Source organism: Pongo pygmaeus, chromosome 18 (assembly GCF_028885625.2).
Source record: "Pongo pygmaeus isolate AG05252 chromosome 18, NHGRI_mPonPyg2-v2.0_pri, whole genome shotgun sequence".
Lineage (NCBI taxonomy): Eukaryota > Metazoa > Chordata > Mammalia > Primates > Hominidae > Pongo > Pongo pygmaeus.
The window spans coordinates 18,585,377-18,600,907 of record NC_072391.2 but is presented as its reverse complement, the minus strand read 5'-3'; the positions used below and the strand labels follow the sequence as shown (position 1 = coordinate 18,600,907).

The window sequence follows — 15,531 nt, the reverse complement described above, 5'->3', positions numbered from 1 at the left end:
TCCCAGCTACTCAGGAGAGTGAGGCAAGAGAATTGCTTGAACCCAGGAGGCAGAGCTTGCAGTGAGCCGAGATCATGCTACTGCACTCCAGCCTGGGCAACAGAGCAAGACTCCACCCCTGAAAAAAAAAAAAAGAAAAAAAGAAAAAAAAATTTGCTAATAGGGAAAAAATGGTATCATCAGTGTTTTAATTTTCTGCAGATTAAAATGGACATTTTTGCCAGGAGGGAGGGTGGCTCTGTTTTCACACAATTCAGAGCACTTACTATTTTGGAATGTGTTCACTGCTGTTTTAGTAGAAAATCTTATCCCCAGCCCTGCTACCCCTACACATGAGCTCCACGCATTCAGTCTTTCTGTGAAATTCCAAGCTGGGCAGTCTGTTTCTCTGTGCTGCTCCAAGTGGGTGTGCCCTTCTCAGGTTTTGTACCAGTTGGGATTTTTAACCCAAGCAAATATGGGTACATATTTATGTCCAATTTGGGGGAAAGAAAAAAAACAATGAACTTACTAAGAAGTTGATGAGTGAGTTTTTGTGACAACTGCCTGTCGTCACTGAAGCCTCCAACGAGGTGCACTTCCAGCCTGGCAAAGAGATGAGACAGGGGTCAGAGGCCAGAAGAAGACACCGGTGCGTGCGCTGGTCTCACTTTGAACTTTCATTCTCAGTTTCCATGAACACTTGCTCTACAGCAGAGCTTCAGGTCATCTTCGTGCCACCGCAAAAGAAAGTATCGGCAGCACACTGCCAAGGCCAGTGGCGAGCTTCTGGGGACCCTGCCCAGGGGCCCTGATGACTGAGGGGATCCGTATCTGAACACAAATGTGATGCCGCCTCCATGCACCAGTGGGGAGCTTTGCTCTAGAAGAGCACAGGCACAAGACAGGCGCAGTGGCTCACACCTGTAATCCTAGCACTTTGGGAGGCTGAGGTGGGCGGATCACTTGAGGTTAGGAGTTCGAGACCAGCCTGGCCAACAGGGTAAAACCCCATCTCTACTAAAAATACAAAAATTAGGCCGGGGGCAGTGGCTCACGCCTGTAATCCCAGCACTTTGGGAGGCTGAGGCGGGCAGATTGCTTGAGCTCAGGAGTTTGCAACCAGCCTGGGCAACAAGGTAAAACTGCATCTCTACTAAAATACAAAAAAAAAAATTAGCTGGGCATTATGGCATGCGCCTGTAGTCCCAGCTACTTGGGAGGCTGAGGCAGGAGAACTGCTTCACCCTGGGAGGCAGAGGTTGCAGTGAGTCAAGATCGTGCCACTGCACTCCAGCTTAGGCTACAGAGTAAGACTCCATCTCAAAAAAAAAAAAAAAAAAAAAAAAAAGAAATTAGCCAGGCATGGTGGCGCACCTGTAATCCCAGCTACTTGGGAGGCTGAGGCAGGAGAATTGCTTGAACCTGGGAGGCAGAGGTTGCAGTGAGCCGAGATCACGCCACTGCACTCCAGCTCTGGGCAATCGAGCAAGACTCCATCTCAGGGGGAAAAAATAAATAAGTAAGTTGGGTGTGGTGGTGGGCGTCTGTAATCCCAGCTACTCAGGAGGCTGAGGCAGGAGAATCACTTGAACCCAGGAGGCAGAGGCTGCAGTGAGCCAAGACTGCATCACTGTATGCCAGCCTGGGCGACAGAGCCAGACTCTGTCTCAAAAAAAAAAAAAAAAAAAAAAAAAAAAAAAAAAATGGTTTGGGGCCAGGTGTGCTGGCATACACCTCTATTCCCAGCTACTTGGGAGGCAGAGGTGGAAGGATTGCTTGAGCCCAGAAGTTTGAGACTAGCCTGGATGACAGGGTGAAACCCTGGCTCTAAAACAAATTTAAAAAAAAAAAAAAGATTGGGCAACTGCCTGTTGGCAGCCCTCCTTAGGAGTCACACTGCGCATTAGCACAGTGAAGCTCTTGAGAAGTCCTGCGATTGAAAAAATCCAACTAACTTTCTTGAACCCAGTGTTTCCCACACTCATCTACTAACCCCCTTTTCCACAGCCCGTCAACTGGGCGAATTCACACTCGGCAAAGTGTTGCCAGACTCCACGCTGCCTTCTCAGACACAAAATCTTCCTAAGGGATGAACCAGAACCTTGGATGTACCTAACACAGGGCACAGCCTCAAGGGGCCTCATAATAAACTCCAAGTAGTAGTAGTAAGGAGAGCTGTGGCCACCATGGCTGTGCTTGCCACTGGGCCACCAGGTTTGCCTCTGACTCCCTGAGCGATCGCAGTTCTACAACAGAGCAGGAAGAGCTGACAGGCACGTTCTGAGAACCATGAAGCAGAGTGTGTGGCAACATAATGGCATTGATTATGTCCCCCTGCGGGGGCCAAGATGACAGGAAAATGAAAATACCATTTTGGGCCTGCACGGGTCACATGTCCATGAAGCCAGCCCAGCCTCGGCACAGACCGCAGAGGGAGAATTTAGAATCGATCGGTATTGACTGGCAAATCTCTCCCAGAGAACTCTCTCTTTCCTTTTTTGACTCCTAGGATTGTTAAGCCTTTGTATATGATGGGAATAGTTCACTCAATGGCTGCCTTAGACTTCAAATAAAATGAGAGCAATGCCTGCCAGGTCTACACAAAGACAGAGCAAGGAGAGGGGACAGGTGTGTGAACAGTGGTCTTGACAGCAGGCCTGTGTCATCAGCCTCCACTTAGCTCCTGTGTGCTCCAGCACATTGAGCCTCAGCGCCGGTCTCTGTCAAATGGAGGCAGCAGATACTTTACTGCAGTGAGAGAGGATGAGGTGCTGTGGGGGCACCCAGGCTAGAGGCCGCTTCTTATCCAGCAATCCTTGGGGAAACTACCAATCTGCTGGAATTTAAAACTATACCCCTCAGCTGGGAGGATCACTTGAGCCCAAGAGTTTAAGACCAGCCTGGGCAACTTGGCAAAACCCTGTCTCTACAGAAAAAAAAACAACTAGCTGGGTATGGTGGTGTACACCTGTGGTCCCAGCTACTTGGGAGGCTGAGGTGGGAGAATCACCTGAGTCCGCAAAGTCAAGGCTGCAGTAAGCTGAGATCACACAACTGCGCTCCAGACAGGGCGACACAGCCAGACCCTATCTCAACAACAAAAAAAGAACAAGAAAAAAAAACTACATGCCTCGCCCCCTAGCGGTCCCCACATCTTCCTGGCCTGGTTTTCTCCACAGCCCCGCCTCACCACCCAACACCCCATCTTGTGTACAGTCTCTCGGCTTCGGAATACAAACATCTTGGGCCGGGCTTTCTGTCTAGTCTTCACTGCTGTGTCCCTAGAAACTACAAGGTGTAGGTGAGAGGAAGCATTTAACAAGCAACTGCGGGAGGAATGACTGCATGAAGAGCTACCACACCTGGGGGAGAGCAAAACGACGTGAAAATCGCAAACTCGACGTTCCTGAGGCGACATCAAGTTCAAAGTCAAGCCTTCCATCTCAAATCCAGCACGGACTCCTTGCCTGTGCCCAACACCCACTCATTCACTCAACCACTGCTCACGCAGTGCCCACGTCGTGCCAGGTTCTGTTCCAGGGGAACGAGGCAGACACGACGGCGGTGGCATCCTGTGTTCCCCTAACAGCTTCCACGGCCACGTCCTGTACGCAACGGTTCCAAGATCTCAATTCACCTATGAGAGCAGCGTGGATCTCACCTTCCACATTGAGCGTGGTCAGAAAAGGATTTTATGGAGTTCATGATCAAGGGGACCTCAGCTTTGGTGTCGGTTCCATCACAATGTGTCAAGCAGGTGGCCCCATTACCTGAAGAACAAGGGTGAAAGGACTCAAGTTATTCCTGATGGGAGTGCAGTGCGCAGGCCGAGACTCCGCCTGTCCCTCCGGACCGCCTCGTCTTTGAATATCCTGTAGGGGAAAAACGGAAAGGTCTGTGCTGCCCAGCCAACCCATTCTGACCAGGACACCAGGGAGACACCATGCAGACCAGAAAAAAGGTAAGCGGAGTCCGCTTCCAACAAGACACCAGGAAACTCAACGTGAGAAATTCAATGCTCCCAAAGGTTGGGTCAGTTTAAGTAATGGTTTCCTTCACCTCTCTCATCATACCTGTGTGCCTCAGGACCACAATGTGACAAGTAGTGGCATCATCAGAACCCAGAATGGAGATGGAGCCTGTTTAAAAAAGAAATAAAATAAAATATGCAATAGCCTTTTGGGATAGCGCCCAATTCACTGCTTCCTAACCTACCATCCTTTGGGGAGGCCACTACAAGCTCTGTTTGCTGAACAAACAGAAAGCCCTGGGGTCCCACTTGTTGAACACACTGACCTCTGAAAAGTCTGGCTCTTTCCTGTTTAAGTAAAAAAAAAAATAAAATAGTGATGTAAATTAGTGAGGATGGAAAAACTAAAGATGTGGAGAGAGCCAAAGCGGGCTCTGCGTGGGCAGCACGCTAGTGTGTGGGGAGTGTGTCAGCGGACAGAGAGGCTCAAAGAAAAAGGCAGCAGCCACGGTCATTCAGAACAATGCAGAGAAAACGATGAGGTTCTGCGCGGTGGTTTTTTTAACCTATGAAATCAGATGTCATAGTAACCTATGAAATGAGATGCAAAAACCCTTTATTATAGTTTGTTTTTTGTTGTTGTTGTTGTTTTTGTTTTTTTTAAAGAGACAGGGCCTCACTATGTCTCCCAGGCTGGTCTTGAACTCCTGGGCTCAAGCAATCTTCCTGCCTTGGCCTCCCAAAGTGCTGGGATTACAGGCATGACCCACCACACCCAGCTATCACAGTTCTTTACTAAAGAGTGTGAGACTCTTAACAATTTTACCATTGTAAAGAGAATCAGATTACACAGGAATAGTGGATGGATGGCTCTGAAATCACATCCCCTCTTTTTTATTTTCTGAGACAGTCTCTCACTCTGTCACCAAAGCTGATGTATAGTGGTACAATTTCAACTCACTGCAGCCTCCACCTCCCAGGCTCAAGCGATCCTACCACCTTAGCCTCGCAAATAGCTGGGACTACAGGCCTGCGCCACCACACCCGGCTGATTTTTATACTTTTTGTAGTGACGAGGTCTCCCTATGCTCCCCAGGCTGGTCTCAAACTCCTGGGGTCAAGCAATCCACCCACCCCGGCCTCCCAAAGTGCTGGGAGTACAGGCGCACACCGCCACACCTGGCTGATTTTTATACTTTTTGTAGAGATGGGGCCTGCCTATGCTGCCCAGGCTGGTCTCAAACTCTTGGACTCAAGTGATCCACCCACCTTGGCCTCCTACAGTGCTGGGATTACAGGCATAAGCCACCATACCTGGCCTCCGCTTTTTTACCTTAGTCCCTAACCTAGTAATTTCACTTCTGGAAATCTGTCCTAAGGAAATAACTCAAAATATGTTCATCCCTGTGTTATTTCTTTTATCTTATTTTTTTTTTTTGAGACAGAGTCTCGTTCTGTTGCCCAGGCTGGAGTGCAGTGGCGTAATCTCAGTTCACTGCAATCTCCACCTCCCAGGTTCAAGCGATTCTCATGCCTCAGCCTCCCCAGTAGCTGGGATTACAGGCGTGTGCCACCATGCCCGGCTTTTCGTATTTTTAGTAGAAACCGGGTTTCACTATGTTGGCCACACTGGTATCAAACTCCTGGCCTCAAGTGATCTGCCTGCCTTGGCCTCCCAAGGTGCTGGGATTATAGCATGAGCCACCGTGCCCAGCCCCCTGTGTAATTTGTAATGGCAAAAAGCTGGGAGCAACAATGGAAAAGGTAAGTACATTAGGCACAGAACCAAGTCACAACCACTAACTGCACCGTCGTGAGAAATGAAAACTATGGGAAAAAGAGTTTTGAAATGCTAATTGCAAAGCAAGATACAAAAGTACAAAAAATGTTTTAAAGAGCTATAAATGTGCCGTTAATACAACAATGATTAAATGCTTATCCCCATAGAGAAAAATACTGGAAGGAAATTTCACCAATACAAGCATGGCTGTGCCAAAAGAGCAAACATGAGTGATTTCCTGTGGCTGTTGTCCTCTCTTCTCAATGTTCTACCACACAGTTATTATTAGAATACAAGAACAAAATGGATAAGGCAAATTTATGAAAGGTATGTTAATACTAAGTGTCAATAATCTGAGTATTTGTACAAACTTATTTAGTAAGCTTGTAAAAAAAATTAAGTGGTTAAAAATTCAGTGGTTATTTAACAAAAACTTTTTCAAAAATGTTAAATTGATACAACACTACAATGTATCATAATTTCCTTCTTACTTGCAACAAACTCCTGGATGAACAAAATCTTCCTCAAATGTCTAGACAACGTATGTATGTATGTATTGTCTACACGGGAAGACAGTTTTGCAGTCTTAGTCTTCTATCAGCTTCTTGCCATTTCGCATGACTGGTGCTAATTTAGGTTAGTGCTCCCTTAATAAAACATAAGAGCAGCTGGGTGCGATGGCTCCCAACTGTAATTCCAGCACTTTGGGAGGCTGAGGAGGGAGGACTGCTTGAGCCTAAGAGTTCAAAACCAGCCTGGGCAACAAGGAAGATCCTGTCTCTACAAAAATTACAAAAATTAGCTGGGTGTGGTGGCATGTGCCTGTAGTTCAGCTACTCTGGAGGCTCAGGTAGGAGGAACACTTGCAGCCAGGAGGTGGAGGCTGCAGTGAGCCATGATTGCACCACTGTACTCCAGCCTGGGTGACAGACCAAGACCCTGCCTCAAAAAAAAAAAAAAAAAAAAAAAATTAAAATTAAACTAAAAGAAGAGATGTAATAAACATAATGATCAGCTTGATTACTTACATGGTGTTTTCTTCTGTTTATAAACTTCCATTAACTGGAAGCAAGGTATCAATGAAAATGAGACAAGCCCCTAATTTAAGAAACAAACTAAAGATTAAATGAACTGCAGTGTAAAATTAGATGGGCAAGACAGCCTTGCTTGCTCCAGAAGTCAATGAGAAACAGGTGTGACTGCTCTAAAACTCAGAACACCTCTACAGGTGAAAGCCTCTCATTTTCATTCCACGTCTTACCTCACCTTAGTTCAGAATAACAGGGGAGAATTCAGAATTCCCTCTTGATTACTCCTGAGATACTTACCTTCTGCTTTGTTCTTTGAGGGAAGGGAAGAGAAGGGAGGGCGCAAAGGCGAATTTTTAACACTCATGTTCACAATTGGGTCACCACTCAAAAGCAAAGCTATTTGTGAGAAATTAATTACTGCTTTCACAAAGACCAAAAATCATGTCTCTCTTCAACACAGCTCCTATGATTTCCCAAAGAAATAAAAGCAAAAATTATCAGAAGAGAGAATGCCAGAACACTAAAACAGCAGACTGCTTTGCTCTATCTTTTAATTTCTTTTTTTAGACAGGGTCTTACTGTCTCCCAGGCTGGAGTGCAGCGGCGAGATCGTGGCTCACTGCAGCCTCTGGCCTCAAGCAATCCTCCCACCTCAGCCTCCCAAGGAGCTGGGAACTACAGGCGTGAGCCAACAGACCTGGCTAATTTTTGTATTGTTTGGAGAGATGGGGTCTCCCTGTATCGCCCGGGCTGGTCTCGAACTCCTGGGTTCATGTGATCCTCCTGCTTCAGCCTCCTTTGCAGTAGCTGGAACCACAGGCGCACGCCACCCCACTTGTGCTAGGATTATAGGCATGAGCCACTGTGCCCAGCCTCTACTTTATTTTTAATTTTTTTTTTTCACAGACAAGGCCTCACTCTGTTGCCCAGGCTGAAGTGCTGTGGCCAGATCATAGCTCACTGCAACCTCAAACTCCTGGGCTCAAGCAATCCTCCCACCTCAGCATCCTTTGCAGTAGCTGGAACCACAGGCGCACGCCACCACACTTGGCTAATTTTTGCTCTTTTAAGTAGTGAAAAGAGTTTAGCCAAACTTCCCTTCTTTGGAAAAACACACAGTCCTACTTTATAAATTCATATTGCAAGTAGTCCCACTTTTCTTAACCTCTAATATTCTCTAGATACTAATATTTGCTTTAAAAAAAAAACTTTTCCCTCAGTCCCTCATCCCCATTTCCCAATTCCTATTCAATGGCAGTATTCTCTTAACCCAGTGACCGGCAGATTTTCTGAAAAAGGCCAGACAGGAAATATTTGGGGTTCTGCAAGGCCGCAGTCTCTGTCACAATTGCTCTACTCTGCTGTTATGAAGTGAAAGCAGCCATAGACAATACAGATGTGGCTGTGTTCCAATAAAACTTTATTTATAGGTGACACCGAAGTTTTAATTTCAACACCATTTCCCATGTTACAAAATACTATTTTGATTTTTCTCAACCTTTGAGAAATATAAAGACCATTCTTGGCCTATAGGCTATACATAAAGCAGGGTCCGGCCCATGAGCGGTGGCTTGTTGACCTGTGTCTTAGCCAATCACCTAGCTGTGACCTGGGGGATGATCATGTGACCCTCACGCCTGCTGTCCTGTTTGTCAATTCTTCCTTTACAAACAGGAGAGGGGCATGAAAATGATTTGTGAACTGTAAAGCACAATGCTATATAAGAAATTATGAGGCCCAACACAGTGGCTAGCGCCTGTAATCCCAGCACTTTGGAGGCTGAGGCGGGAGGATCACTTGAGGTCAGGAGTTTCAGACCAGCCTGGCCAACATGTTGAAGCCCCATCTCTACTAAAAATACAAAAATTAGCCGGGCATGGTGGCGGATGTCTGTAATCCCAGATACTCAGGAGGCTGAGGCAGGAGAATCGCTTGAACCTGGGAGGCAGAGGTTGCAGTGAGCCAAGATCACGCCATTGCATTCCAGCCTGGGTGACAGAGCAAGGCTCCATCTCTCAAAAAATAAATAAATAATAGAAGCAGGAACTAAGCTACGCTGCGAGCATCTTGTAGACTCTGTGGAACTATATTACCCAAGATGTTGCAGGACTGGTTACCGAGTACCCAGTGACTGGTTAAGAGTGACTAAGGGAGGGCACAGCTCTGGCCAAAGGAACTCTATGCAGGGATGGCCACCGTCTATATTCACACTGTCTCATTAGTAGCCATGCCGTCTGCTCAGCACTTGAAATGTGGCTACTGCAACTGAGGAACTGAGTTTTCAATTGTATCTAATTGTAATTGATTTTTAATTTAAATCCTAAGTAACCACATGGCTCGTGGCTACTGTACTGAATAGCGCAGCTCCAGGGTCAAGGGCAGGCTGCCAGGGTTCCAATCCTGGCTTCACCACTCCCAGGATGTGGGGCCTGGGGCCAGTTTCCCAGCCTCTCTGTGCCTCACAGTCCTCATCTGTAAAATGGGAATAGCAGTAACTCTTGCTGTGGTGCTTGGCAGCTTCCACTGTATTACTGTTATTGTTGTTATTTGCTAGTCGTAGCTACACACAGGCTTCTAACTGTTGGTACTCCATACTCAGAACACATCGTTACATGAAAAACACACTATAATGTATAATGTATAGCAACATATAGTAAGCTATCATTTTTTTAAAAAAAGTATATACAAAGAAAAACCTTCATTAGGACTTTCACCAAACTGAAGAATGGTTGTAGTCATACATTTTTTTTTCTTTTCTGTATTATTATATTTTGCTTTCCTACAAAGAGGACACCCTGCTTTATTATATAAAAATAATCCAGGCCGGGTGGAGTGGCTCACACCGGTAATCCTAGCACTTCGGAGGCCGAGACGGGCAGATCACTTGAGGTCACGAGTTCAAGACCAGCCTGGCCAACACGGTGAAACCCCGTCTCTACCAAAAATAAAAAAATTAGCTGGGCATGGTGGCATACACCTGTAATCCCAGCTACTTGGGAGGCTGAGGCATGAGAATCGCTTGAACCTTGGGAGACGGAGGTTGCAGTGAGCTGAGATTGCACCACAGCACTCCAGCCTGGGCAACAGAGCAAAACTAAGTCTCAAACAAAAACAAAAACAAAAACACCCCAACCTTTAATGTCTCCCTGTTGCTAAGTAGGTGAAAGGTCCATCTAAGCCCCTTGGTCATTTGGTCATCTGGGTACAATCCACCCCTGTAGCTTTACTTTCCATGCTTCCCCTCCTCACCCTGGCTGCTCTGGAGAAACTGGCCAGGCCACCCACCCACTGGGCCCTTCCCCTCCTGCCCACCGCGCCCCAGGCGGCTTGCCCAGCTGCGATGCCCTCACCCTTCTTCTCCTTTTCAAATCTCTCTCGTGCCTGCATCCTTCTTCACTTACACTGCCGCAAATCAAAGTGATTGCCCCCTTCCAAAGTTCCTGTAACACAAACTGGTCCCCAGTACATAGCCTTTCTAGGACATGTCTTCTTAAATAGGCCAAAACCTTCCTCCGAGAGGAGCAGCCCCAATGTGTCACCAAATCCCCCTCCACACTTAAGTGTGCAGCCCAAGACACCCATCTAACTTTCTATCACGGACATTTTCAAACAGACATAAAAGTAGAGCATCCCCTAAATTCTTCAGGCGGCTGAAATTATTTTTCCTTGGTGAGTCCTACTCTCGACTTCGCTAGTTAACAGGACAGTAACACAATGCAAGGATAAAGTGACACGCCACCACGCCTAGCTCGGTGTATGTTGGCTAACAGACGATGGTCGGTCCTGAAATGCAAGCTGAGAATCACACAGAGCTGTCTGCCTTCTCCCCGTCAGTAAGTCCTTGTCACCCTTCAGAACACGTTCAGGGATCATTTTGTGCCATTTATGCAACAAATCTTTACTGAGCGCCAATTCTATGCCAGGGACCGTCCTACACTCTGAGGATACAAAAGTGAGGACACTACTCTTATCTGCCTTCAGGAGGCTTACATTCTGGGGACAGATCAAATAGAGAACAAACAAGCAAACAAAATAATCACAAACTGTACAGCTGTGACAGATGAAACCTCTAAATGCCTTCCCCAACCCAACACACTTGGTCAGGTTCCTGTGCTTCCCATTCAGAGTGAAAGGGGATGCTTTTTCTTTATGGCACTTAACAGTTTATAGTATCTGAGTCTTCTTCATCAGAAACCATTCTCCCTTCTAGACTACAAACACTTCGAGGGCAGGGACAGTGATCAGTACGGTGCCCAACAGATATTAGGGGCTCGATATTTGACTCTCAAATCAACGAAATGATTGATTCCCCTTTAACAGGATCTATGGCAAGTAGGATGTTTGCCCCCTGTCGCCACGCCCCGCTCTTTTTAAAACCTGAGAACCCCCTTGCCGACAGTCCCTGCAGAAGCGTGGACAAGAGTTCAGAGATCTATTTGAGCACAAAAGCAGAACAAACAAAAACAAAACCCGTGCATCAGGGCGTGGTCCTATGGCCCAGCTGCGGAAAGCAGGGCTCTCTCTTGCGGCTAAAAATAACTCGGCGCCCTACGCTCCGGGGGTAGGGGAGAGAGAAGAGGAAGGACTGGGGGTCCCCGCCAAGATCCCCCAGGCCAAACGCTCTCCGAAGCCCACCCTGGAATAACCTCCTGCTTCACGCGGACGCAAGGACAAAGCAACGTTCACCGCAGGCTGCGGGTCCCCGAAGGCGGGCGGCCATATTTGCCTAAACGGACAGAGCCCTCTGGGGGCTGCAGCCGCCCCGTCTGGGAATGGGGGTCCCGGCGTGTCCCCGAGCCGCAGTGCTGTGCGACCTTGGGCAAGTCACCTAACCTCTCTGGGCCCCCGTCCCCTCCCCTGTCAGACAGTGGCCTCCGCGGCAGCCTGCTGAAGTCTAAAGAAGGCAAAAACTCCCGCACCCCTCAAGGGGAAGACGCGAGCCGACGGCCGGGGCTCCGGATGTGCCAACAGCGCTAAGTTTCAAGTCTGTGTCGCGTGAGGCGGGCAGCGGTGGGGTGAGGAGGGCGCTCGCCCGCCCTGCAGCTTCCCCTCGGGCCCGCCCCGAAGCCCCGCGCCGCGCCCCACTCACCTCCAAAGGCGGATGGGCTCGGACGAGGTCCCCGGCTGACTACTGCAGCCTCACTCGCCGCCCCTCGGCTAGCAGCGGCATAGCGGAGGCGGCCGCCCAGGCAGGCCCTGGGAGGAGGCGGCTCCTGCCCCTGCAGCCCCGGGCCGCCCCCGCCGCCCCCGCCGCCCCCGCCGCCCCCGCCGCCCCCGGCACCGCCCCTCGGGCCGCGCGTCCCGCCTCGTCCTGCCCCGCCCCACCGCGGCGCTGCCGGGAAGTGGAGTCCAGGCGGAGGCGGAGCCGGCCGAAGAGACTGGAGAAATCCAGGACAGGGTCGCAAGGCCTCACGGGAAATGTAGTCCAAAGACAGGAATCGGCCCCGGAAGCAGCGCGCGGCCCGCCTCCTCCGCAAGGGGCGCTGGGAAGGGTAGTCCCAAAATCGTGGGAGTGAAGGAGCGGGGAAAGGGGAGCGGCCAGGGAGCAGCTGCACCAGCCAAGAGAGCCTCCAGGCGAGTTCCCTGGGTGGGTTCTGGCTCCGACTGCTGCGCTTTAGGTCATTGCTCCACGCTTCCCAGGTGTACGACCTTCCACAGGCTTGAGTTTGGGACCCTGCTGTGCAGCTCCGTAGGATTGCATTCAATGAGTAATAATAAACCTAATCAGGCGGGCACGGTGGCTCACGCCTGTAATCCCAGCACTTTGGGGGGCCGAGGCAGGAGGATCGCTTGAGGCCAGGAGTTCGAGACCAGCCTGGGCAACCTAGTGAGACCCACCCTCCCCCATACCCTCGTCTCTGCCAAAAATTTAAAAATTAACTGGGCATGGTGGCATGCACCTGTAATCCCAGCCACTCTGTAGGCTGAGGCGGGAGGCTCTCTTGACCCCAGGAGTGGGAGGCTGCAATGAGCTATGTTTGGGCACTGCAGAGGAAGACTCTGTTTCTAAAAATAATAATAAAAATAAATGTAAATGGTCTTAAACTGAGAAAATATATCCTGAACTGTGCTAGCCCCACGTACTAAAGAGATCATCGATTAACACGTCGTGATTGGAATCCAATAGGCCACTCACAGGTGGGCTGGGAACCGTGGGGGAAGGATTTGCGGATACTGACTGCAGAGCCCTTAATCTGAGGACAGGTCCCCAAGGTGAGAGGCGTCTCACCGTGGAGCTCTCTTCTAAAACTTGGAAATATTGCTCAAATTCATCCGACTCTGCAGCACATTAACAAAAAGTAATTTTACAAAAGATACAGAGGAGCCACATGATAGAGCAGAAACTTTATTAGAATTTTATCATCCGTATTCATCGTCTTCTTTCATAAATCTCCCCCTCAGCTTACACACCCCGTTCAACAAAAATACCAGGAAATTTACTACAGTAAAGAAGTGACTGTAGAAGATGGTGTTCCCATCGCCAGGTTACCCAACTTCTCACCCAAAATAACTCTATTTCTAGCTACCAGGAAATTATTTCTCTGTATTATTACACCTACATTTCTCATTTGTCCTCACAAATGTAGGAGCTACTATCAACACCTCATTTGTCATTTGTCCTCACAAATGTAGGAGCTACTATCAACACCTCCGTTATAACAGATACAGTAACTTGCTCAAAGTGGTAGAAATAAATAGTAGAACGAAGACTGAACCTAGCTTTGCATGATTCCAAAGCCAGTGCTCTCCATCACTATAAGATGCTCCTAGACTGTAAACAACTCATTCTAACGCAGGCGACATTAAGTAAGTCCCAACTAGGAAGCTCAGAGCTAAAAACAGGGTTTGAATCCAGGGTGATCAATGACCAGCAGGCTGGCCTGGAGCAAGTTACTTAACTTCTCTGAACTGGTTTTGTAGAATAGCATGTTTGTCTCACCTGGTACAAACTAAACACTCTAAAGATAACTATTATTGGAATTGCAGAGCAAAGAGTAGTCAATCAAAGTGAGGCATTTGGAAGTGCAAAGGTGAAGAACAAGGTTCTGTGGGTTCTGCCTGGGGCTGGTGCAGTTTGCCTAACTGGTTTTTCACTTTTGGGTGATCTTTTCTCAAGTAATCTCAGGTTATCAATCTCCTAGGCTGAGTCCTGTGATAAAGGACTAAATGAGCCAGATAACAAGCAGGAAACCACTCCCCTACCTCTCTTCCCACCCCAGCTCCACAAATTTTGGTCTACAGGCAATGAGGAAGCAATAGCAGGTGTGTGGCCAGCACTGCGGCTCATGCCTGTAACCCCAGCACTTTGAAAGGCCGAAGGAGGACTCACTTGAGCCCAGAAGTTCGAGACGAGCCTGGACAACACAGGGAACCCTGCTTCTCCAACAAATACAAAAATTAGCTGGGCATGGTGGCAGGCCTGTAGTCCCAGCTACTCGGGAGGATCAGTCAAGCCCGAGAGGTCAAGGCTGCAATGAGGCACGACTGCGCCACTGCACTCCTGCGCCACTGCACTCCTGCCTGGGTGATTACAGCAAGACCGTCTCAAAAAAAGTAAAGAAAAAGAAAAAGAAAGCACTAATTAACAATGTTGGAAAGCCTGTTTCTTTAAGATAGGAAACCAACCTGCCTCACAAGATGGCTGATGGCAAGGTTCAAAGAATATATACAGGGAAATATTTTTTAAATTACACTTTTTTGAGGCCAGACATGGTGGCTCATGCCTGTAATCCCAGCACTTTGGGAGGCCCAGGCGGACAGATTGCTTGAGGTTAGGAGTTCAAGACCAGCCTGGCCAACATAGTGAAACCCCATCTCTACTAAAAATACAAAAATTAGCCAGGCATGGTGGTGCGTACCTGTAGTCCCAGCTACTCAGGAGGCTGAGGTGGCCGGATCACTTGAACCCAGGAGGCAGAGGTTGCAGTTGTTGAGCCGTGATTGCACCACTGCACTCCAGCCTGGGTGATAGAGTGAAGTGAGACTCTGTCTCAAAAAAAAGAATGATGAACATTATACAGAACCTTAGTAAATATTTAGTGAAAGGATCCCAATTTGTGTTTCAAATTTTTTAATGTAGAGATGGGGGTCTCACTATGTTGCCCCAGCTGATCTCAAACTCCTAGCTTCAAGAGATCCTTTCACTGTCCTCCCCAAGTGCTCAGATTACAGGCATGAGCTACCACACCTGGCCCCAAATTATTAGATACATTATAAATCCTACTCAACGATCCAGAGTCAGACTGAAACACACAAAAGGAAAGCATTTGATGGAACAAAACATGGTGGAGCTTTGGATGTTCAATTAGTTGAAACAAGAAAAGTATGCAGTTGTAAACCAATGAACAGTTCTCAAGGCAACCTGCACCTTTGAATCACCAGGGGGCTTTAAAAACCATCCACATCCAGACCCTTCTTCTGGAGACTGATTCAATCAGAGGTTGAGTTGGTGTGTGATGTGAGCCTGGGCATCCTTATTTCTCAGCACTCCGAGGGACTGATTCTAGGGCACAGCTAGGGTTAAGAACCACCATCATAAGCACTGCCTGGCAAGGGAAACACGCTGCTTCCTCCTCTCCAGTTCAGATCTAAGTTGGTACCAGGGAGGTAGGTATTATAGAAGAAATGGAAGTTATCTTTAACCGAAAAAAACTTCCCATGAAAGTGCCTTTCTTACAAGAAAACAACGGCCGTTAACTTGTACATGCATCGAATCCTTAAAGCCTTACACTAGTATCTTTTTCCCATTTTACAGTTTAATTAGCGCT

The 15,531-nt window shown here is 48.1% G+C and overlaps 1 protein-coding gene across 7 annotated transcripts in view; it reads right to left on the bottom strand.

The window, feature by feature from the left end:
* The window catches only part of LOC129015907 (protein N-terminal asparagine amidohydrolase-like), a 34,950-nt gene extending 22,943 nt beyond the window's left edge, over nucleotides 1-12,007 (bottom strand). For 3 of the 7 annotated variants that reach the window (XR_010124322.1, XM_063654513.1, XM_063654510.1), the window contains exons 1-4: nucleotides 11,853-12,007; nucleotides 4,056-4,121; nucleotides 3,644-3,752; nucleotides 512-585 (exon numbers count right to left, since the gene is read on the bottom strand). Coding sequence is in view for 5 of the 7 variants with exons in the window: in XM_063654513.1 (XP_063510583.1) it covers nucleotides 512-585; nucleotides 3,644-3,687 (118 nt within the window). In the remaining 2 variants the exon portion in view is untranslated. Of the gene's footprint in view, nucleotides 1-511; nucleotides 586-3,643; nucleotides 3,855-4,055; nucleotides 4,122-11,852 lie in introns of all 7 variants that reach the window. The other 4 variants (XR_010124323.1, XM_063654514.1, XM_063654512.1 and 1 more) reach the window with 3 other exon arrangements.
* Nucleotides 12,008-15,531: the final 3,524 nt, after the last annotated feature.